Below are 23464 nucleotides of genomic sequence, written 5' to 3'. Positions count from 1 at the left end.
TGGTGGAAGGAAGGAAGGAAAACTACAAAACTTCCAGCCCAGTTTGCAGTGCATCCTGGGAAATAAACTAACATGGGTACGTGAAACCATGCAGAGTCGGCACGGCTCTGCGTGACGGAAGATAACAAAAAAATAAAATTACAAATAACAAAAGTACCCACGGGGGGGAAAGTCTCTGGATTTATCCGGGATATAGCACGGCTTCGCGGCTGCTGTGCCGACTTTGTTGCTGTGACGGGACCGCCTGCCTGAGTCGGAGGGTCGGACCCCTGGCTGCTATGATGTGTGCCCGCTGCTCTACGAAGCTCCGTCGGGGAAGCGAATCCTTCACCGGATGATGGACGGGAACTATCCGACCTCCAGCTTTGCGGACGCGCTGGCTCCACCAGCACAGACCGTAGCTTCGTGGGCCTATGACCGCAGCGCTGCTAGTGTCAAGCCGAGGTAAAAAGATGAAGGAGTGGGCACCTTCTTGAGGAAATTTCGGTGATGGAGGCCCCGGATTTTGTCTCCGAGCAAAGTCCTCTGGTTCTTGTTTGACGTGTGCGATACGTAAAAGAATTAGGAAATACCCCAGAAATCACCCGCAGTTGTTGGGTCTTTAACTTGCCGCTGGTTCTATGGTGGCTTGTTGCCTTGCTAACTTTCGCTAGCACTTCGTATACTCACTGTTGCCTCGCTAGGCTAAGTGCAAACTACCAACAGTTGTCGTTTCCAGCAGTTTGAACACCCTTGTAGCCGAAACTGCCGTTTTTATCGCCACGTCTTCTCGTTCCACAGGTGCTCGCCGAACTCAAAACAAAGCTGTGCAACTAACTTCACTTTAGCCACCGATGCTAGTCCTGTCAGTCGTGTTGGTTCCAAAAAAAAGTGCTCTTGGTGCTGTTAACCTATCGACGGCTCGTCGAAGCACGCTCGAGTGCACATTGAGTGATCTAACGTGAGAGTTTAAGAAACACGCAAAGGCGGTAATGCTGCCCGAAGAACCTGCCAGTGTTTTAAAAACTACTTTGCCAGCCGATGAAATAGGAAAACAACAGAGTTTCGTTCGGCTGCTTATCTAGCAGATCGTTGTTGCGGGCGGTTGAACGTTTAAAATCTTGCCTGCGAACGTAAAGGTCTTATATTTTGCAAACTTCACTTTGTTTAACCGAAGAGTTCGACTCCACTCTCTCATTGAACTTCTTATGATGACGAGTCATTTTGTTCTTTCGCTTATTTCAGAGAGTCAGTACTGATGAAAACGTGCCCCCTGTGATGTCACAAGGGGTACACACAAACCTGTCAAGTTGGTGACAACATCCTTAGGCAGTCTTTGGGCCTTCTTCCACCTGTGGCACAGACACTTTGCTGCTTTGTTTTCATTCCCATCCAACCATGTGGATGATCCAGCGGACTGTGGCTGTCAAATGTACAGAAATAACAATAGCCAAAATAAAAACAATACAGTTGGATTTGCAAGGAAACAAACAAACCGTGGTCTACTATATGGCTACTACATGTATCTAAAGAAAACGTATTATGCTTTAAATTACAGGTTTGTCCAAAAGTCCAAATTAGAAGAATTTTTTCTAAGAAATTTGAAAAAACAATAACACATAACCCATTGGAAACATACTACCATGCAGTCCTGATATCTGGTCTGACCTACTTAAATAACTGTAATCAATTAAATCTTACAAAGCAATGGGATGTTTACTAATCGACGTTAGATTTCTCACCATCTCTGATTTGCAAGATTGGCTTTTAGGTCAGCAAAATGGATCTTTAACATGTGCCTGTTTGACTTGAGCCAGATCTTTTGACCAATTGGTTTAACCAATTAAAACACAGATCGTACTATTTTGCACTGTGTAGGGGTGAATGTGTTTTCAATATTTGCATCTAGTGCATTTTCCAGTTTTCCAGCAGGGTTTTCTGGTTGAGAGCAAAGTATATTGGAGAAATGACTTGTGTTTGCGTGTCAGTCTGTTTAAGGGAAGCAGAAAATGGGGCGGATGACTCCTCAACTCTGTTCTTCCACAGATGTTTATTTTCTGGCTCAAAGGGAGCACATTTGATTAGGCTTGCTGCATCTGATTACCTCTGTGTTTTTCTTTTGTTTTGTACATATTCTCTCTGAGAGAATCAAGTCACGTCTCAGATATTGAAAATGTTTTCCATCATCCAGTTTTGGGTGATACTGTCATGGGACCTCTCAAAAATGAAAAGGATTCTTTTGTATATAGTATATAGAGAGAGAGATTTTATTTCCACAATAACTAACCAACCATTCAAAAGATGGGAAATGTTTATTAATTCAAAAGTATTCTAATTCTGACGAAGTGAAGTGACACCAAGCTCTAGGCCACTTGCATTCATTAATGTGATCCATGTGTAAATATGTTATTTTAATAACGCGCAAACATGTTCCTTGTATTTGGACATTTACAAATGTATTATCCTCTGCAAACATTCCCATGTTGTCTCTTTCCATCCTGTTTTCCATGTTATATTTTTTTGTTTCAGAAACCAGTTACAGCAAGGCCACTTGCAACCTTTTTTAAATACTAATACAGATTGTTGATCATTTTTACTACTTCACTAGCTTGGGTTAATGGATTATCGCAAGTCTAAACTGAGACTGATGACGCTGATGAAACTGTCTGAACATAGTTTGTGGGTTCCATGTAATAGAGGAAAACTTGAACCAGATGAATTATATCTTGTTTAAGTTTGTTAGACCATCACCGTCCTGTCCAGTTTGTGTGGATGGATCGTTTGCAAGTTATCGGGCAGTTCTATTGGAAAACAGAGTTGCTTAATTGTGTCATTTTGGTGCGCGACTGGCTGCTGGTTGTTGATGATGAGCTCACTCTCACTGTCATGTTTGTTGCAGTTATGGTGCTGCACACCTTGATTCAGAGCTCATCCAGAGACAAAGCTACACAACCACCCAGCAGCTTCCCACGTACACTACATCTCAGCTTGCCTCAGCTGCAGGTGAGCTTATATCATTATCAATGCATCCACACTTCTGTATATTAACATTATCACATTCTTGGTTCTATTCATAATGTACGTTGTTGGTGACCTTTTTTGTCACTTTTTCCTTTTCTCTGTGGTTTTGTCAATCTCGGCCTGTCAGCGGCACTTGAGTCGAGCAGTAGTACCTCCGAGAACTCAATCATGAGCTTCCTCTCAGCCATGGAGTCTAGAAGCCTTCAGGCTGGCCCTGTTAGTGCCCCACTACTTCCCCCCTTCAGACCTCCATCGTGGCCTGCAGGTACGACCGCATCCACTCACTGTCACTTTTCTCTACTTGATCAGCTCAAAGAGGTGCCTTCATTTTTCCACGTCTTCTTACACTCTGTGCACCGCAGGTACTAATTCCTCCAGCACGGAGCTGTACGTGACCGGTGCCCTGTCATCAACGGCCACCTTCCCCTCTCCGTCAACTCTGTCTTCCTACCAGCACACCGGTGCCTACCCTTCCAGGAGTTATGCCACCAACCCGTCCTTGGCTCTCCCGGACCCCGCCTTCAGCACTTCAACCAACGGCCTGTTCTCCCACCACGATCCCCTGCTCCACATCAAGCCAAGCCAAGCCGTGCTTCCCACCGCGCTAGCCTTCAACCACCTTGCCGCCCCGACTCTGGGCGCAGCTCTGCCTGTACAGTCTTCCACTTACCGCTCGGCCCAGGAGTCGGCTCCCCACCTCCTGCAGCCCCAGTTCAGCCTTCTGCCACCCACCTCCACCCTGCCTGCCGCTCACGGCGCCACGCAACCTTACGGTGCCACGGTCTTTTCAGGCTCCATCGAAAGAGCTCTCCAGCGAGAATGTAGTGTGATCAAACACCACCAGAGGCCTTCCGCGAGCATCGCCGCCTCGGAGCAGTTGCCGAGTTCAGAGCAACCCTTGCACGGATACTTCAGCTCCGGCGGTGAGGTGGATGTGTCCTACCACCAGGACCCATCCCGTCAAGCCACAGCGTCCTGCGGCTCTTCCGCAGGGGCCGCCGGTTCCTCCCAAGGGGCCTGTCATGCTCCGCAACCCAAAACAGACTCGGCGGCTCAAGGTTGCCCCCCTTCTTCGTTGCCGGATGCGAAAGCATGTCCGGCCGAGCTCGCTCCCCTGCCTGCGGCGGCCGAAGAGGGCCACAGCCGATCTCCGGAGCGTTACCCTTCAGCGGGAGCGAAGCAGAATTCAGTGATTGCCAATCAGCAGCCGGCCCAGCTGTCCAGCCTCATGACCAGTAGCATCTCTCAAAGTTACATTACGCCGTGCACCCAGTCGGTGACCTCCCGTGCCACTACGGATAGGCTGCCCCCCCTCTACAAGGCGATGCCCGGCCTCTCCAGCCAGCCTGACAACGTGGCGGCGGTAACGCAGACTCTTTACTCCTCAAGCGCGGGACTGAGCCACGAGCAGGAGCTCCAGTACAGAGCTCAGGTGCAGGGCTTGTGTCAGGGGACTCTCTCAGAAACGTATACCGTATCCCACCCTCAGGGTCCTTCGAATGTGTCTTTTACATCTCAGTCAGAGGGGCCGGCTTCGGTGTCGCAGCACCACAGCTACACGGCGGTCGGGCAGCCTCTCAGCCAGTCCCTCGGCTCTTCCTACCCGACCACGTGCGTGCACAGTCAGCCCACAGCACAGAATTACGCACCGACGCAGGCCTCGGTCGGAGGCAAACCCCACGACGCGCTGTCCCAGCTGCAGACTCAGCAGCACAAGTACGTCTTGTCCGCGCCGCTGCCCACCTACACGTCGGCCACGCAGGCCTTGCAGAACAACGTGAAGCCGTACGGCAAACAGAAACTCGAAGAGCTCCCTCTGCAGGAGATGGACGCTCAGAAGCACGTCTCGGCCGCCGACGGCAACAGCATGTCGGCTCACAACAACGTCATTTTCGTCGTCTCCAAAGCGGACGAGCAGCACAAAGCTCCGAGCGTCATCCGCAGCAATTCCCGCTCCGACGAGCCCTTCATGGGACTGGCTCACGAAAACGCGCAACAGTTCAAGGGCGATAGGATGGTTCCCATCGGCCAGCAGCCCTTCCACCTGGGCAGCACCAACGGTCAGGACGCCGCCGCCGCCGACATGGCCAACTCCAATACTTCAGCGCCGCTCAGCCCCGAGCTCCCTCTCCAGCTCAAATCCACGGAGCCGCATCAACACGACCACCAGAGTCACGGTCAGCCACGCAGCCAGGCCTCGTCAGTCAACACCCAGTTCATCACCGTGCCGAGTGCTCAGGTTCTTCTGGACCACAATCAGATGATTCTGGTCCAGCAGCCCCTCGTTCATCCGGGTCAAAACACGTCAAAGGTGGCGTCGGCGCAAGGGATCCAACCGGTCCAGGACTTGGGCTCCGTTCACGTCCAGTATCTCACCATGGACAGAGAACTGCTGGGTCCCGGCGTCGGCGTCACCCAGAACCAGCAGGGGACAATAGTTTCCCAACAGAACTCGGTGTGTCCCGATTCGTCCAAGCATCATATTTACAGCCAGTCGGCGAATCAGCAGCCAGAAAATGCAAAGAACCACTTTTCTCTCAACTCCATTTGCTTCCCGGACTCCATGCTGCTGGCAGACGACAGGAGCATTCTGTCCAACGTCGACGACATCCTGGCCGCCACCGTGGCCGCTTGCGGCGTCACCCCGCAGGATTTCGCGAAAGCCGCGTCCACGGCTGAGGCCGAGATGGCGATAATGGCGAGCCCGGTCGATTCCAAAGCGCACTTCCAGACGGTGGACATCAGGCACATGTCGCCCAGTTTCTCACCAGCACAGCACCCGATCATGAGCAACACCAACTCCCACTCCATGACACTAAATGGAGTCCATATGGCTGCAGACTGTCGGGGTCAGTCCGTTCACCACCACAGCAACAACGGCTCGGAGCTGGAGACGCACGGCAACGGGGGAGGAAGCCCCGAGGACGAGTACCGCCTGGCCGGGCGAGCGGCCTACGACCCGTCGCATCTCCAGAGCAGAATCAAAGGGAACGCAAAGTGCGTCAAGACCGAGGACGGCCTCGCCGAATGCCAAGGCGGCAACGACGACTTCCCCAAAAAGAAGGCGCGCACCAAACCCCAGACGAAAGGCCCCGAGGAGGACGGTCGGCAGGCCAAGGCGGCCAAGCGCTGCGGCGCGGCTAAGCGGCAGAACGCCAAGGGCGGCGACGCCAGCTCGCCCACCCCGCCGCCGAGCTCGTACGACGGCTGCCCCCAGCAGGAGAGGATCAGGCAGAAGATCCGAGAGGTGGAGGAGAAGCAGCCGGAAGTGAAAACCGGCTTCATCGGCTCCTTCCTGGACTTCATCAAGTCCGGCCCCAAACAGCAGTACTCGCCGAGTCCCACCAGGACGTTCAGCCGGCAGAAAAAGCCCTGCTCCTCGTCCAGGCCGGCGCCGTGCGCTTTGCCGACTCTGCCCCCCAAAGTGCAGAGCCTGGCCGAGCCGCTGGGGCCCCTGCAGCATCCGCAGCAGGTTCTCTCCACGGTGAGCTCGCAGCAGAAACGTCTGGAGGAGGACTTGCAGAAGAACCTGGAGACGCTGCCGTCGTTCAGCTCAGACGAGGAGGAAAACACCGGGAAGAACCAAGCCCTTCGCAACAGCATCAGCTCGGCGCTCTCGGCCCTGGATGAGTCTTCAGACCGGAAAGCCAAGACAGGTAGTGACACTTTTGTAAGAAAAGTGTGTGTGTGTGTGTGTGTGTGTGTGTGTGTGTGTGTGTGTGTGTGTGTGTGTGTGTGTGTGTGTGTGTGTGTGTGTGTCACGCGCGCGAGCGAATGGTTGCCTGTCATGTCTCTATGTGGCCCTGCGATGAACTGGCAACTTGTCCAGGGTGTCGCCCTGCCTTCCCCCTATGACAGCTGCGATTGGCTCTAATTTAACCCCAGCGCCCTCAATAACCCGCCTGTGTTTCCAAACCTTCCTCAGACAACCAAGTGCCTGCTTCCACGCTGAAGCCCAACCAAGTTCCCACCATTCCATGCACTGTCACCAAGGCCTGCCTGCTGCAGGTCTTAGCACCTGTACAGGCGACAGGCGCCGTCCCTGCACTGAACGCGCTCCCCGAGAGACCAAAAGAGACCAAAGAGACCCCGCCCGACCAGCTGGCCGTGCAGCTGCCCAGCGTGGCCATGGAGGGGCTGACGGACGAGGAGCTGTCGGACAGCGGCGGCGAGGGAATGTACCGGGAGAGGGACGAGTTTGTGGTCAGGAACGAGGACATTGAAATTCTCAAGGTACAAAGGCTCTAAAGTTGACATAAACTACCAGTCAAAAGTTTGGACACACCTTGTCATGCAATATTTTTTTTTATCTTTACAACTTTCTACACTGCAGATAGATACTGAAGACATCAAATATATGAGCAAAGTAGATGTAAGAGAAAAACACGTTGAATAACTCTCAATATGCTTTTTATGAAAGGTGGTGTAACAGCTCATTTGCTCTAGTATGCTTTGTATTACTAAACAGAAAAGAAACTAATTTTTTGTTTTTATTTTAATATTTTTTTTCAATTGTCATCTTACCTGTGACTGTTCTGAGACCTGTCGTGTTTGTGTGGTTTCGTCTGCCAGGTGACAATGAAAGCAGGCAGCGAACCTCCAGCTATCTGGAAAGTCCAGAAGGCTCTCCTGCAGAAATTTGTGCCGGAACTGAGGGATGGAAAGAGAGTCTTCTCTGCCACCAACAGCGTAAGTGAAAGCAGATACACACACACACACACACACACACACACACACACACACACACACACACCCCTCCCACACACACGTTATGTCATCAGTGTTTTTTCTTCATGACTCATGATGTTGTTTCTCCTTCGTAGTATCTCGGGTATTTCGGCGACGCCAAGTCCATGTACCAGAGGGTGTATGTGAAGTTCTTGGACACGGTAAACAAAAGGGAGTACGTGCGAGTGTGCAGTCGGAAGCCGCGCTGCAAACCAATGAACTCTCTCAGGTACTCGAGACCGTTTATGCCTTTCGTTTTGTTTCGTCATCGTCCCGAAATGTCAAACGCACGTCTTCAGCGCTCTGCCGTTGTTCTGCCCGCGCAGGAGCGTTCAGATGAAAACGTTGCTGGGCTTGACGGCCGCGCCTTCCTCGGCCTCTCAGAGCCAAAAGCCTCGACCAAAACAGTCCAAGCCCAAAGCAGAGCCGCCGCCGAAAAAGAGGAAGAAATGGAAAGAGGAGTTTGCCGCCTCTGAATCTTCTGCGGAAGAAGGCGGAGAAGAAGATGGTGAGGAAGCGCTTTGACTTTCCGCTTCTCGGCCCGTTGTTGAAGTCTCCTCCTAACATGATTGCGTCTCTCACACACATTCGCAGACCTAAACCCCCCGGTGCCTTTTGCCTCCCGGTTGCTCAACACCAGGACCATGAAGGAGACATTCAGGAGCTTCGTGGAGCTTTTAATCAGCATCGCTTTAGACGAGGACGTGATGACGGCCCTCGAGAGGTCCAACGGTGAGTTTCCCCCAACGCTCTCTGTTGTGACGTCGACCGTCGACTGACGAGGTCACCGTGTGGAGAACTGAATGGTAACATTTGAAGACGAGAGCTGCCTGAGCAGGAGACTGGAACTGAGTGTGACGTGCCGACACGTCTTGTTTTCAGATGAGCTGTTGCTGCCTCATATGAAAAGAGTGGATGGGCTGATCACGGACAACAGGAAACGGTTGTTGCACAAACTGCACATAGGTCAGGTCTTAAAGGTGGGTGTGTCTCCGTTTTCCAATCCCAATTCCATTCCAGGAAATGTTGTTAAAAGCAAGTCAAGGATCCACAACACAAATTCTGTATTTTCAGTAAAAAACAAAACAAGAAACCCAAATATCTGCTTTTGCATGTGGATTAAAGGGCAGCGTGGACATGGGCTTATTGTTTTCTGTTGTTAAATAATAACTCATCACCTTTAACAGTTTCCCTGTTTCCCTTCCTTCCAAAAAGTTGTATTTTATTTTTTTTGTATCAAGGCTACTGTCCTCATTGTCTCCATCTTGTGTCCAGACGGCCCTCGACAACTTCCCTGAGATCTCGGTGGTGACCGAGCTGAAGAAGGATGGAGAGACACCAGCCTTCAAGGTGCGCCTCAGTGGGAAGGCCTACAACAAGAAAACCATGAAGCCCTGCAAGACGCCTCACAAAGCACCACAGGTCAGACAAGATCTGTCTGCGCTCTGCTGTATTACCAGCTTATTTCCAGGAGAGGGCGGTGTTTCACGATTATTTTTTTTTTTTTTCCACCGTCGCACTGAATTATTTATTATCCTGTGCTTTCTGTCTGTCCTGTTCCTTGTTAACGGACCGCAGTGTGAACTTGTAGAAATCATGTTCTTCTCCTTTGTTTCCTCTCTCAGCAGGAGTACACAGTGGACCAGCAGAGAACTCAGTGGTTCTCACTGTATCACTCCCTGCAGCATTACAAGTATCACACGTACCTCATGTGTAAGGACGAGGTAAGACTGTGTTCAATCGCCGCTGAGTCGGAATGGATGCTCCTTTTAAAAGGAGGTTTACCGAAAGGGACAGTTTACTCAGCGTTGCCCTTTCACCCACTTACCGCTGGCCATCATTTGAGTGGAGGCTCTGGTTTTTATAGCGTAATCCACGCAACACTCTCGTCAAGATAAAGAATTCCACCCAGTGGAAAGCCTCTGTGGCCAAGTACGAACATAAGAAGAAACAACAGAGGATAAACAAGCGGCATACTTCATGTATGGTGTCATCCAAGCGTACGGAAAAAGTGGCTGTTTTTCTGGAGTCGCAGACATCAGCTGTTTTTATGCTATTTCAACTCCAATAGCATGTAAATATATAATAAACTTGCATTGTGTGAGTTGTAAAGGGTGAAACTCAACATTGAGTAAACAGTTCCTTTCACAGTTTGTTTTTGCTCATTTATTTCTTTTTATTCCTCCACAACTCTGCACCTCATCACAAGTTCCCTTCTGGTCGTTTGCCCTCCAGATTGCGTCTCTGCGAGTGCAGACCGGAGAACTGGGCCAGGAGGAGACGGTGCAGAAGTGTCTGGAGAACGGAGCCTGGGTGGAGGGACTGTTTGATCGCTTCGGAGAGCTAATCAATCAAGTGCAGCAGGCCTGCGGATGATTCAGCCTCAGCTTTGGTTTGAAAGGAGAGGAAGAAAAAAACGAAAACAAAAGAGGAACAGAGTTGAACACCAACCGGAGCCGGAATGCCACCAGCTCGGAGCGGCGGCAGAGAACGAACGGAGAGGGCGAGTTTCCCCCGGATCGGCCGAGGGAAGATTTTAATCAGGGACCTCCTGGAGGAGGCTCGGAGGCCGAAGAGCAGGACACTGGTGGCGAAGGAGGGAATTGATTAAGAGTGGGGGAGGAGGGGAAGAGACTTTCAGGGAGGGCGTGATTTAGAAGACCTCCTCTTTATAGGACGCCAACTCTTTGTAGGTTTTATAGGTACAATCTCACACTTTGTGGGCGTTTTTCATAGTTTTTTTTTTTTATATATATATATATATATATAAATTGTTTTTATTTTTGTAGTTGAACGACAGATCATGAGCAGCGAGTTATGCACTAGATAGAAAGCAATCAGCGTAGGGTGTAGGGCACAGCACATTAAAAGAAAGCAAAAATATGTTTAGGACAAGCTTTAATGTCCATCATCTAATAAATAGTCTCATACACAGAAATACTGATTTATTGTAAAAAAAAAAAAAAAAAAAAAAAAAAAAAAATCTCCCTATATATAAATATATATATATATATATATAAGATATATATCTGTAGTTCTATACTGTTTGTAAACCCTTTTGCATCGGAGAACCAACTGAAATATAATGTACATTTTGTATAAAGGCGTTGGTAGTCACGAGAGGGCAGCAACTCTCGCAAAGAGGACGCAAGTTGCTGCGCGGCGTCCGCGTTGCTCTCGAGCTCCTTGGCCTCAAGCGACACTTTTGTGGCAGACGCAAGTCCGGCGTGACCCCGGTAGGGCCGTCACGCCGGTCTGTCTGCCAGTTATCATTACCTTGACTTATCTAAAGGTAAGAAGAGAAAATAAGCTGAAGTCGTCTCTGTACCCCCTCGACACGCAACGGGCGGCGTCTTATGACTGAATAAGAGGTATTTTTATTGATTTATTGACAAAAGTAAATATTTCTGTGCTCTTGTTCATTACGGTCTTCGGGGGGGAATACTGTAGTTTTCCTAAAAGTCTTTATAAGTCAACGACCAGTTTTTTTGCCATCTACAACACTTGTTCTTTACAGATGCAGTTTGTAAATAAAGTGCTGCATGTCTTCGGTCTGAGAGTTTTGTCGTCGGTGACCAAGGCGATCCGAGGCCTGCGTTGATGTGTCTGCTGCTGCTGGTGGTGGTGCACAGCTTCAGACGTGCCAAGATGCTCGCCCACCATGCTCTCATGACCCAACTATTCACTGCGCAGGAGGCGGCTGACTTAGCGTTGTCCGAGGGGGTCTCGGAGCCTGTTGAATAAAATCTAATTGTCCCGAACCACAATGCAAAAAATGACTGGCGACCTCCCCCTCACTCCCCTCCTCCTGCACCTCCCCCAGACAAAAGTGTCTCTGTGCCTGCAGAAAGGCACCACTGTCCTCTGTCCTTTTCGGAGCCGAGCAGGACGCCCAGCCAGGCGGGCGTTTGGGATTCCAGCGCGGACGGCGAGTGGAAGGGAATCGTACCAAGTGTCTGCTCTCCAGATGAAAAGAAAGGACATGAATTTTTAATGCGCGGCGGGGAGGCGGGAGGACCCTGAAGGCAGCGTGACAGCGTCGGAAGGGCCGTGCGACTCTGGCGGACACGTGTTGTTGGATCAGATTGCGCAATAATGTCACAATAAAAAACAACTGGATCGGACGAGCAGCTAAGTGCGCGAAAAGCCAGCGCAGTGCTTGTAGGGCGCGCGTTCACACTCGGTCGACTTGACCCCCCAAAAATCTTTCTTTCTTTCTTTCACTTCCTGTGACTGGTGTGAACTCAACCAATCTGTGTGAAGGTGCGGGGATAATTGTGTGTTTATGTGCAGAATAGAAACTGGTCCACTTTGCAAAAACATTTTCAGTGTATTGATTCAGTTTCTCGTGCTATTTCATTCATGGTTTCGCTTTTGCACGAGTGGAATTTTTAATGGTTCACGAATTAACGATTAAATTGCACACTGCTAAACTTTCTAAGCAGCCTGTGATCAAAGGCTGTTGTCAGGCACATTCCTGCACTTGTTTAAAGTCAACCTTTGGACAGACGCAGACCCGACTGCTCTATCAACCTAGAACTGCTTCACTGTTTGCCTTCATCCAATTGTTGTCGTGCTTTACCATCAGACACACATTCTGATCATGACAGAAATTCGGGATTATTTCCCTCCTCCCTGAAAACTTTTTCCTTTGCTGTCTTTCACTCTGTTGTTTCGCATTTTAGTACTGTTCTGCAAATGTTGCCAATCATTCAATAGCCACCTCTCCTCATTCCACCTCCTTGGGGAATTCCTTTCGATATCTGTCAACCAACTTGTCTGTCCGGTAACATGATGAGGAAATAGTCCAAAAAAAAAAAGAAAGAAGAAGAAGAACTCTAACTTACCCGAATTCAGTCTGTTTTTCCGTCTCCCTGCCTTCCGGCTTGTCTCGTCAGCCTGACCTAGACTGCAGGCCGGCAACCTGGACCTGTAGTTTCACCTTCAGGCGTTCAGCTCCCTGGGAAGACGAGTCCTGTGTTTGGACATGAAGGCCGCGAGAACAAAGAAACCGATCAACAACAGGGACGAGACACGGTGAGTACGTAGACGCACAAAGCCCGGTCTTATTGTCACCGTCTTTGATGTGACTGGCTGCTGCTTACGACCGTGAATCATATAATAATAGTTTAAAAAAAAAAATCTCTTCAGTTGTGGTTTTAGTGGCTTTTACTGAAGAGCAACCTCTAATCACTGATGGAACAACTGCGCTGTTTTATTGATGGTTTGACTGTGGGATTTGAGACCGGCTGAATCCTCCATTCAACAAAAAGTCACTGCCATCCCTGCTTAAAGGTGTTTCAGTGTTTGCACACCAGGGAACGGCATCCACTTATAATTCCAGCCGTCTGATATGAATGTTTTATTAGTCATGATGCAAGCATTGCATATCTGAGGGGGGGAAAAAGGTGTAAAAGCCTCTCACGGCCCAAAAAAGGAAGTGCATTTGGAAGCTTTTTCGGCAAAAAAAAAAGAAAAAAAAAAAGGGCAGCAAAGGTCACGGATCAGCACCAGACTTCAGGAACGTCAGTCGGCTTCTCTGTGTCATCCTGATGAATAAGGAAGAAATGAATGGATGGATGGATGGATTGGGGGGGGGGGATGGATGGATGGATGGATAGGGGGGGTGGATGGCCCACCAAATCACATCCCAAATCACATCCACAGCCCCAGGCCACTGAATGATCACATTGTCCCGCTGAACGACTCGACCGCACAAAGCCACATCTCGGCCTGGCGACTGAAAACACCCCCCACCCCCCACCCCATGTTTACGAGTGCACCGCGTCATCGGCTCACTCAGGACCATAGATGAGATTTTTCCTCACACAAAAGAGGTGGAGAGGAGAGTAAACAAACCGGTTTGATTACTTTTGTGTCTCGCTCACTCGCTCAGTCTCGGTGTGTGTTGCTGCGGTGTCCGCTTACCTCCCTTCCACTGTCACGTTCCACCTTCGGAGATCATTGACTCTGAGGAGTGTGTGTGTGTGTGTGTGTGTGAGAAACCTGTCCCCACTGCAGCTCAGGTGTTTTATGTTCATTTGGCTGATGACAATAATAACCTTGGTTGTGTGAAAATAATGCATCTGAGCAAACTGATGATCCCTCGCCCTGATGATTGACAGGTGAAGAGGCTTTCCTAGAATCTTTCGTTCGAACCATCCCCACTCTCGTCCCCGGTGCAGGTGAAAGGCCCGCAGCTCTTGATCGAACCGCGTTACATTCCCCCGCTGACTTGACTTGGCTTGACTTGACTTGGCATATAATGCCGAGGCGTGATGAGGAACTTGACATGTGTGCAAAGTCTTGATTGCATTACAGCTGACTGGGGGCCTCACGTGATTAGCGGGAGATGGGGGAGATAGTGCAAATGGGGTGAGGAGGAGTCGGGGGTCGATTACTCTCCTGCTGTAGTGGGTGCCGAGTGTAAAAGTTCAACTACACAAAAACACATATAGACTATTTTTAGTCTAAATGAAAATGCTAAATGTAAATGTAAGAGAGAAAACTAAGCTATATGTGAAGGGAAAATCTGTTGTGAAAATGTGCTAAATGTTCAAATGATGGCTAGAATTTCTAGCTGATGTCAGATATTCAGAAATGCTGCCTCGTATTCCAGTTTTACTTCAAAGGGAGCTTTTGCCCCAAGAAATCCTTTCGAAGAGACGCTCGTTATCGCCTTGGGTTCCGGGCGGGCGGTGATTGGGTCATGAATAAGGCATCGCGGTGGGCGGGGACAGTTTCGGTTTTTCTGGAGTTGCCGGCGAGGCGCGACAGACGGATAAAGTCGAGACTGAGCTCGGCGTGCATGGCTGCGCTCACTCTCACCTGAGGAAGTTCGCGTTGAGGCCAGGCGACACCAGGTAGGAGCCTCGGGAATGTGCGGACCGCCTCGGGTCGCTCTGTCTCTAATCACTGCGCTTCTGACTCATTCGGTTCCGTTGACTTAATACAGATGCTATTAACTTTGCCCGTTGCTGCTATATTGTTTTTGTAAATGTGTAATTACAACGAGCCACATATACCGGCACGGACCGGGTGTGCTTGGTGCTATTTCATCTGTATTTTTTTTTTTATTTAATCGTGTCTGTAGCCTAATTATGACCCAACGCACCTACTTAAGCATCCGTATGTATGTATCTCTCTTGCGCTCACTGTGCGGACTCAGCAGCCGCTGTTTGCGGTAGAAACAGGTGAGACGGGCGCGCAGGAAATGAAGGCTAAACCCGTACATGCGGGCCACGGATCGGCGTGTTTACTATTGACACGGTGCGTCCTGAGGGCTTGATCGCTTAATCTCACTTGTCTTTAGCGTGCCATGCACGAATGAGGCTCCGTGCCACGGGCTTTCTCGGCCACCTGCTGCTCCCCTGGTGCGGGCGTTTTACTTTTTTGTTTGTTTGTTTGTTTGTTTGTTTGTTTGTTTGTTTGTTTGTTTGTTTATTTATTTGTTTTGCACGGGGCTCCCTCGTTGTGATTGGTGCAGGAGCCACCCCCTTAAAAAGCAAAACAAACAAGCAAAGCAATGCCACTTGGTGCAGCTCATCGGGGAATAGCCGCTTCCATCCCCCCCTGGTGCGCGCGCCAACGCTCCCTTTGCGCTTATTTACCTGCACCGGTGTGTGCAAACACACGGACGGCGCGCCGTTGCCCCTCGCTGCAGGCGCAGGTCACGCGCGTCGCCCCGTCATGTCTCACTGCTGTCGCATGTGCAAAAAAACAAAACAAAACAAAAAAAAAAACTGCGCTCTGACCTCAGCCAGGCGCAAACAACACGACGTGACAGAGCGCCACCGCATGACTGCGACCCCTCGGCTCACCCCCCCCCCCCCGCCCCCCCCCCCACACACACACACACACAACTCTGTCTGTCTCCCCTCCCTGCCTTCCTGCCTTTTTAAACAAGCGTCCATGGGAATGGATGGTGATGAGATCCGGATTAAAAGTCTGTTGTGGTAATCCAGGGACTCCTGATGGGATCCTCCAGATGGTCACTACCTCCTCCCCCCTCCCTCCCCGCTAAATCAAGGAGCTGTATTCACTATACATTCTAGAGCAGGGGTGGGCAAACTTTTTTACTGGTGGGCCACACTGGGTTCTAAAATTTGACATAGGGGGCCGGAGCAGCAGCAGATGGATGGAGTGTTTTGGTGACTGGGATATGTAGACCACGTTTTAATGTCTATTGAAAATTAACAAAAGCAAAGTTGCAACAAAATATGTCTTTGAAGCTCCGCAGTATTTTGCTTTTTTCTGTAATTGCTCTTAAAACACACGGATGAAATACATCTATTTTATTGCTTGTTTGCTATTAAAATAATTTCTTTAATTTTGGCGGGCCGGATTAAAAAGTTTATGGATATGGCGCCCAGGCCGTAGTTTGCCTATGCCTGTTCTAGAACATTTAATGTTGCGCTTGACTTGACTTGTTCTTGACTTTATTTTGTAAAATGACAACAAACTCTAAAGTGCTAAAGTTTGCTCTTGTTCGTGCCAGAAAGCAGATCAGCCACACCTGCTTCCCGGGGGGGGGTGTTTGACGCTGACGCCAGTCATTAATCAGGCAGATCTCAGGGAATCCGTCAGCTTGGGGCCATTTGCACGTTTTGTTTCTCCCTCTTAAAGGAACAGGGAGCATTTGTCTGCCCTCTACCGCCGGTGTGAAGTCTTGCAAATGGATCAGAGACCAGTGACCACTGTCGGCGGTGATCTATGATCACAACAGGGACTGGGACCCCTGGCCTCAGGATCCTCTCTCTCACATTTGCTCAAGCTGGCATCAAATGTCGCTCGCCCTGCAGTTAGATGAAAGCCACTAAACCGAATGTCTCACCACATGGCCCGTCCTGTTTCTTTTGTCTTGGCTGCTCTGTCTCACGCTGGAGCACACACACACACACACACACACACACGCACGCACACACACACACACACACACACGCAGTTAGACTCTAGAAGAGGCACTGCTGGTGTTTTTTCCTGTGACGCCATGAGATCAGCTGTAGACGACGCTGTTTGTTTTTCATGTGTGTGGACCGACTGCGGCCGTTTGATCACGAGGATTTAATAACTCGCTGACTGAGTCGGAGTGAAACATCTTGCACGCAGTCGAGCCTCCAGCAAGGCGGTGGGCTCGGCCTCGGTCGCTCGGCCTCGGTCCCTGCGAGACGCATATGTCATGCGAGTTGAACTCGCACTGCTGGGCTCAGAAGGGAGTGTGCCTCCTTAAAACGAAGCGCTCGGGGAAAACTGACAGTGGCGAGGAAAATACTGGAGTGTTGTGAGTTTGGTTTTGTAATGTTTATACGTAAGAACATTGACATTTAATCACAACTCTTCTTTCTTTAACGAGGACCAGGCCTGAATATAAAACCCAGTCAGATTTGCAATAATGTTTAAACAGCAGTATTGCATCATCGCCTGAGATGCTTTCAACAAGGGAAACTTGGGAACTTTATTCCTGATGTTATTACTTCATTTCCCGTCGATTAATGGGATAGTAATAAATTCTTTCAGTCTGTGCACGTGTGCCTCTGCTGGCTGTTGGCCAGTCTTCACATCAGTTGATAATGTGCCAGTGATTCCCTTCATTTCCCAAAAAAGTCATCTGGGCTGAACAAGTAAAGCAGCTGGTATTCAGAGAACAGGGTGGTTCTGCAGTAAATGATCAACTGATAGGAGCTCATCTATGAATATCATAGTGATGTGTATATACATGTACTTGTATATCTTGTATATTTATACTGTATATATATATATATATATACATATACACGCATATGTGTAAATGGACCCAAATATAAATGGTAATTTAAAAATCATTTTGTGAAAAAAATAAAATAAACACGTGTAGTTGTTTTTTGGTTACTTTGGTTTTCTTCAGATCTGTAGAGTATGAAGAGTTTGTTTACTGTTCGCTACACCTCAGCCGTGCTAAAAAAAAAAAAAAGAATTCATTGTGGAAAAAGCTAGTAGGTTTCTTTTGTTGTTCTGTTCAGTGCAAATTATGAGGTAATTATCAGCATTGGTTGAAGAAAAAACATGCAGCCATTAAATCCAAGAAGCTGAAATATTGTATCATTAGATGTTTATTGAATGTTTCTTCTCTGTCTTTCTCTCGTTGCCGCTCTCACCCCTCCCTCTCACTCTCCTCTTGGCTCATCCTCTCATCCTCTCCTCCAGGACCAGGAGGATGGCTGGGAAGCCTTTCCGAGCCACCTACATCTGGGGCAGCATCATCTCCAACCTCCAGACTCACGTGGAGGTGAAGCACCGACGCCACAACCTCAAGTCGTACCAGGACTGCTTCCTGGGCTCCGAGGCCGTGAACGTGGTGCTGGCCCATCTCGCCCTCAGCCGCTTCTTCGGGGACGAGGCGGTGCCCCGCTACAAGGCGGTGCGCCTCTGCCAGGCCCTGATGGAGTCCAGGGTGTTTGAGCCGGTGGGCGTCAAGGTGTTCGGCAAGGAGAAGAAGCAAGCCAAGTTCGAGGACAGCAGCTTCAGCCTGTACAGGTTCCTGAGCCCGTCGTCTAAATCCCCTGTAGCGTCGCTCAACGGCGCCAACTCTCGCTCCGCCACCACCACCACCACCACCACCGCCGCCGCCACCATCGAGAACGGCTACGACTCGCCCGGCGCCAGCAGGACCAAGAACGGCTTCGGCCCGTCACATGACAGGTACGGAGCCGTGTCACAACGCGTTCGCATCACCTGTGAGATTCGCTTTGTTCTCCCCCACCGAGAGCTAATCCGCAATTCCGGCTCGACCCCGAGACTTTTTCAAGAGCCACCGCGTCCCACTGAGGGATCTCCCTGTGTGAGCCACTTTAAAAGTCCCGTGTGTAATATTTGCCTCGATTTATCGTTTTTTACATTGGTAAATGCTGAAAACTCTGCCCGTAATGTACAACAATGGAAGCAGCGCAACCAAGTGGATGATATGACTTGAAGAAAAAAAAAAGACACGTTTGAATGTCATCATAGCATCTTTCTCATGTTGTTGCATGCGAGTTAGATTCAAGCCAGGTACTGCTTGCTTTGTCATCGTAGCTGGGAAGAAGGCTTATACGATCAGTGCAATTCTCTCGTGCTTCTGCATCTTTGGCGTGCGAGGAAAAGTCAGTCAGGAAACCAGTCTTGCACACAAACCCCAGTCTGACTTGTGTTGTGGGAACAATATTGAATGTGTCCCCTCAGCGTCTTTCTTTATTTTGAGACAGCGAAGGTCTGGGTGACACGCGACCCCAGCGGGCGGAAGATGACTCACGACAACCACGTGTGTCACGCTTCAAACCAGCCTCTTGTTGTTCGCAGCAGCCGGGGGCGGGGGGATAGTTTTAATCTTTTTCCAAGGGGGGAATAATGACAGACGTGTTGCGTCAGATATCATTTAGCGCTGTAAAATTGGCCACTCGTTTTCAGTTTGACTTGAAATGATGGAAAACTCAAAAGAGCCTCCGGCCCTAACGACTCTGATTGCTCTCACCGCCGGGCTCTTCAGACGAGAGGTGCTCGGCTGCGCCGCCCACTCGCCGGGACAGACGGACAAATCTGTGGAGGACGTGCTGGGAAACCTCAACCTGAGCTCCAGCGTCACCCCTCAGATGATGAACCTGGGCCTCTCGCAGGAACGTGAGTCTGCCTCCGCCTACTGAGACACAGGACAATTACGTGAAAACAGAGCTGCAGTTTTTTTCTTTTCGTGTCTTTTGTTAAAGAAGCATTCACCACTTGCGTCACTCTCGTGCCTTTTGACCTCGTTTCTTTGTCTTTCGCAGTTTTGAGCGAGGTGTGGCACCAGCAGGCTGTGCTCAGGCTACTGCAGCTGATAGAGCTCCCCCTACTGGAGAACCTGCTGGTGGGCGCGGGCGATGCGTTCCGGCCTCCCCCCCTGGGCAGGGACAGCGAGCAGAACCTGATGTACACGTCGAGCTACCTGGACCGCGAGGTCCTGAAAGCCTTCAGTGAAGCACAGTGAGTCTTACACAGCCACTGTTTAGACACGAGCGACAGAGCGGTGCAGTGCTGCAGACTTGCAGCAAGAAGGTTGCGGGTTCGATCCCGGGCCTGGGACTTTTCTGTGTGGAGTTTGCATGTTCTTCTTGTGTCTGTGTGGGTTTTCCAGCTTCCTCCCACAGTCCAAAAACATACATGTGAAGCAAATTGGGACCTCTAAACTATCTGTGGGTGGGAATGGTTGTATAGTGAGACAGGCTCCAGCAGACCTCCGTAACCCTGAGTGCAGGAGCAAGAATATGGATGAATATTTAGATGTGTTCCTTGACTTTAATTTACCTGATAAGATTTTTTTTTCTCACATTTTAAACTTAAACTTGGAAGATTTTTGTCCGAGTTAGTCCTGGGTTTCTGGTACCAGCAGCAGCTTAAAGAATAAAATATATACAAATTATTTCATAAAATTTATTCAAAATATATTTATATACATTTCATAAAACATAAAAAACACTTTTGACTGGTAGTATATACGAAATATATAGATATATAAAAATGTAATAAAAAAAAAATTACAAACTCAGAGAAATTTTGGATAAAAACAAAAAAATGTTCAGCATTAAACAATGGTGACAGTGACTGACGCTTGACCTGCATATTTTATTTACAAACGCTGCACGTGCTGCCTCACCGACATATATATTGAGTTTCCTCCACCGGCGTCACAGCAAAGCTCAGGTTGTGTTTACAATGTAGTGTGAAAGATTCAGCAGCAGGGAATATTTGCACTTGAAGTAACTTCAGACAACATTTTTTACGAGGAAATTTGAATTCCTAGAACTAGATTGATTGCAGTTGTTGCGTCTGTGGCCAAGTGACAGCACTGACAAACAAATCATTTTAGAGCTGTCTTTTTTTTTTATGAGAGCGCATTTTGCTGTTTATAGCTTTTTCCATGACTACATTCCATGACTTATTTATGCTTTACTCTTTACTCGCTTTAGTCGTAGTATTTTGTTGTAGCTTGGAGTTAATCAAGATCAAATTTATGCTTTACTTTAATCCTGTAAAACCAGACGGACAAATAGCTAGAAGATTATATATTTATTATTATATATCATTATGTTTATATGTCTTTGTGTCACATTTGTATTTGCTCACAAAAATTTCAACTTCAACAGCCAAGAAAAGTAAAAACCATTAACGAGATTAATGAAGTCATGTGACGAAATATGTGTCTGTATTGTTGAAGGCATACTGTCGATTACATGGCAAAATGTAACAAGACTATTCAGGGAGCAAGGACGTTGCCTGCCTGCAGTTGCAAGTCTGATACGCACATTTTAACACACCAACTGCGTTATAAAACACGTAGTAAATAGTGCACTCTCGTAATACAGAACGTGCTTATTTTATATATGTAGAAATCTAGCGGTATATCTACTACTCTTTTATACCCCACTGTACTCATGTTGAATCGACAGATCTCTCAGACTGTCACATGGAAGATATGATACGCATGGTTTGTAGGGTTAATGTCCTTTTTTAGCCCCTTTTCCCTTCACCACTAAACCACTGAAACACCTGCCGGAGGTCAGGACTCCAGCTGACCTTCTCTAAGAGCTTCCTCTCCGAGCTGCTTCAGCGTGACCGACCGGTTGGCCGGCTGCGTTTCAAACGCCGTCTCCTGCTCCTTCCAGGGCTGACGAGTGGATGTCGGGAGCCGTGGACTGCCTGGAGTTCCTGCCCGACGAGCTGGTGGTGGAGGTGAGCCGAGGTCTGGCCGGGTGCGCCGACGACCTCCCTCAGTGCAAGAGGCTCCTCTACGAAGTTCTGGCCAAGCACTACGGAAACGCGCAGCAGCCGCCGCTCTTCAGCAACCACGTCTTCGACATCCACTCGGGCATCTCGGAGCTGCTGGGTAAGCTGCTCCGTCGGCCCCCCCGCCGCCCCGCCGACCGTGGCCGCGTGCCGATCCTCATCCTCATCCTCTCTTCTCTGTTGTCAGTCAACGGGAAGCAAGGGCAGGCTCTGGAGACCCTGCAGCTCGGCCTGAAGCTGCAGGACTCCCGCAGCAGGGAGGAGCTCCGCAGGCTGCTCCGATTCATGGCCATCGCGGCCAGGGTTCAGGAGGTCAAGCTGCACAAGGAGGTGAGCGCGGCTCGTTTGGCTTTGTTTGGTCTTTTCGCTCTTTTTGTCGTCGCCGCTAATGGCCGTCGGATTCCCTTCCAGACGGAGAACAGGATGGCGGTGAAGAGGTCTTTCTCCAGCGCCATCGTCTACAGCAGGAGACTCTCCAAGGGGAAGGTGGACCTGATGGTTCTGTTCATGGTGGACAACCACTGTGACCTGTTCAAAGTGAGTGGCCCCATGAAACGGCAGCTCTATAACAGAAGACTGTTTTTGAAAGCAACACAACCAGTTTCAAACCTGCTCAGAGAAAATGTGGACCATCCGTTCTTTGTTCCTATTTTCCCCAAACAGATTCCCGTTTCATTGCACAAGTTGGTCAGCGACAGAATAATGAGTATCATGAAAGGGAACGATCCAAACGTGACAACAGGTTTGCCGATTCTCCTTTCCCTCCATGTGGCTTTCGCTTTGGCCGCAGTTCCTCTTACGGTACCGGGGCAACTCTCCTGTCTTTTGTCTTTGCGCAGGCTCAGCGTACTGCACGAGGGTGACTGCAAAGGCCTACTCAGAAAACGCACAAAAATGCACCAAGGAGGAACTTTGGTCTTTGCTGCGCACAATCCACGAGAGCCCCAAGCTGGCCGCCAAGGAGAAGAGGAGGCTCCTGGAGCAGTTCTATAAAGGCCACCCAGAGATTTTTGTTCAGTACTTTGGAAACAGATTGTCGACCATCAACATGTTGCTACAGTGATATTTATTAGTCCGTGTCATTTTCTTTTAAAAAAGAAGCAGATGTCGGGATGTGGTGGGGATGGGTGATGAGAATAAGTAAGTGGCCTGTGTTGAGACTACTGAACAAGAATGTGAATTTTTACTAAGCCGCAATTCATGAGGGCTTATTGACTTTTTCGTTGGTGCAGGACACTTGATGTGAACCAAGTTGGTTTAATACGAGACTGTTACTTTCCAAGGACGACCAAAAAAAGAATTTTCTTGCGAGGTTTTTCGCTTCCTGCAGCGCTGCGTCTCGCAGGAGGCCGCTTTGCACATGGCTCCTCAATGGATTGATTCATGGGTGCGTTTGCAGCGGGGCAGTGTTGCTCATTAAAATGCATTTGTTCGTGTGATATGAGGCTGAGTGATGCGGAGAGCGGAAACTTTTTGGTTTGGCGAGGCCTCTGCGAGCGTCAGCCCGCTGGCTATTTTGTGTTGTAACAAAGCAGCAAAGCAGCTGTTTCGACTTTAGGAAATAACCACATTTTAGCGACATCTACAGGGCGTCTGTTGGAGTCTGTTTTCCAGTCAGTTAAAATGGCTGCGACCTTCTGGCTAACAAAGCATTCCGAGGCGAGGCTCAACCTCAAGAATCTTGTTTGCAACAATGACAACAACGACTCAGTTGCATTTTTTTTTTTTTTAACGGTGCAGACATAAAATGTGCATAATTTATTGAAACAAACGACATCTGGTATGTCTAAGTAATTTATCTGGAGAAGGAAATGTTCAGTAAAACAATATGTGGCGCTGATCTACTTGTGTTTTTGAAATTCCATGTAAACTGTTGTGTTAATTTGCCAAGAAATAAAAAACAAGACTGAAAGGATCGCATTGTGGATGGTTTGATGGAACTGGAAAACTGTTTCTCATTTGC

The 23464-nt window shown here is 49.0% G+C and overlaps 2 protein-coding genes across 5 annotated transcripts; both read left to right on the top strand.

Annotated features, from left to right (window-relative positions):
- The first annotated feature begins 27 nt into the window (after window positions 1–27).
- qser1 (glutamine and serine rich 1) lies at window positions 28–11278 on the top strand. 2 transcript variants are annotated; one of them, XM_076023585.1, is made up of 13 exons: window positions 28–444; window positions 2879–2982; window positions 3128–3265; window positions 3363–6656; window positions 6926–7233; window positions 7573–7689; window positions 7824–7957; window positions 8055–8236; window positions 8323–8460; window positions 8611–8708; window positions 9004–9150; window positions 9357–9452; window positions 9964–11278. In XM_076023585.1, the coding sequence occupies exons 1-13, from the start codon at window positions 335–337 to the stop codon at window positions 10102–10104; spliced, it is 5007 nt and encodes a 1668-aa protein (XP_075879700.1). In that variant the 5' UTR covers window positions 28–334; the 3' UTR covers window positions 10105–11278. The 2 variants fall into 2 exon arrangements, with proteins under 2 accessions (XP_075879700.1, XP_075879696.1); XM_076023581.1 differs by having other exon boundaries at window positions 9354–9452.
- Window positions 11279–12020: 742 nt separating this feature from the next.
- Window positions 12021–22587, top strand: depdc7a (DEP domain containing 7, paralog a). 3 transcript variants are annotated; one of them, XM_076023668.1, is made up of 9 exons: window positions 12021–12765; window positions 17911–18405; window positions 19229–19359; window positions 19506–19701; window positions 21381–21601; window positions 21689–21831; window positions 21913–22038; window positions 22165–22243; window positions 22341–22587. In XM_076023668.1, exons 1-9 carry the CDS (start codon window positions 12716–12718, stop codon window positions 22562–22564), a joined length of 1665 nt encoding a protein of 554 aa, XP_075879783.1. In that variant the 5' UTR covers window positions 12021–12715; the 3' UTR covers window positions 22565–22587. The 3 variants fall into 3 exon arrangements, with proteins under 3 accessions (XP_075879783.1, XP_075879791.1, XP_075879778.1); XM_076023676.1 differs by lacking the exon at window positions 12021–12765 and adding an exon at window positions 14446–14591; XM_076023663.1 differs by lacking the exon at window positions 12021–12765 and adding an exon at window positions 16729–17008.
- The last annotated feature ends 877 nt before the right edge of the window (window positions 22588–23464 follow it).

This window comes from Nelusetta ayraudi, unplaced genomic scaffold (assembly GCF_046127955.1).
Source record: "Nelusetta ayraudi isolate G7.1 ecotype Tasmania unplaced genomic scaffold, CSIRO-AGI_Nayr_v1 ptg000002l, whole genome shotgun sequence".
NCBI lineage: Eukaryota > Metazoa > Chordata > Actinopteri > Tetraodontiformes > Monacanthidae > Nelusetta > Nelusetta ayraudi.
Note: the sequence above shows the minus strand (reverse complement) of the source record. Positions and strands in the feature narration are given on the sequence as shown.

Excerpts from the sequence above, each read along its gene's own strand:
- qser1 (XM_076023581.1), top strand. The coding sequence starts at position 335 with ATGATGGACGGGAACTATCCGACCTCCAGCTTTGCGGACGCGCTGGCT. Across the intron at positions 7,958-8,054 it reads AAACCAATGAACTCTCTCAG|GAGCGTTCAGATGAAAACGT; the intron begins GTACTCGAGACC and ends CTGCCCGCGCAG. Across the intron at positions 8,709-9,003 it reads ACATAGGTCAGGTCTTAAAG|ACGGCCCTCGACAACTTCCC; the intron begins GTGGGTGTGTCT and ends TCTTGTGTCCAG.
- depdc7a (XM_076023663.1), top strand. The coding sequence starts at position 16,902 with ATGTCATGCGAGTTGAACTCGCACTGCTGGGCTCAGAAGGGAGTGTGC. Across the intron at positions 17,009-17,910 it reads GAGGAAAATACTGGAGTGTT|GACCAGGAGGATGGCTGGGA; the intron begins GTGAGTTTGGTT and ends CCTCTCCTCCAG. Across the intron at positions 19,360-19,505 it reads CCTGGGCCTCTCGCAGGAAC|TTTTGAGCGAGGTGTGGCAC; the intron begins GTGAGTCTGCCT and ends TGTCTTTCGCAG.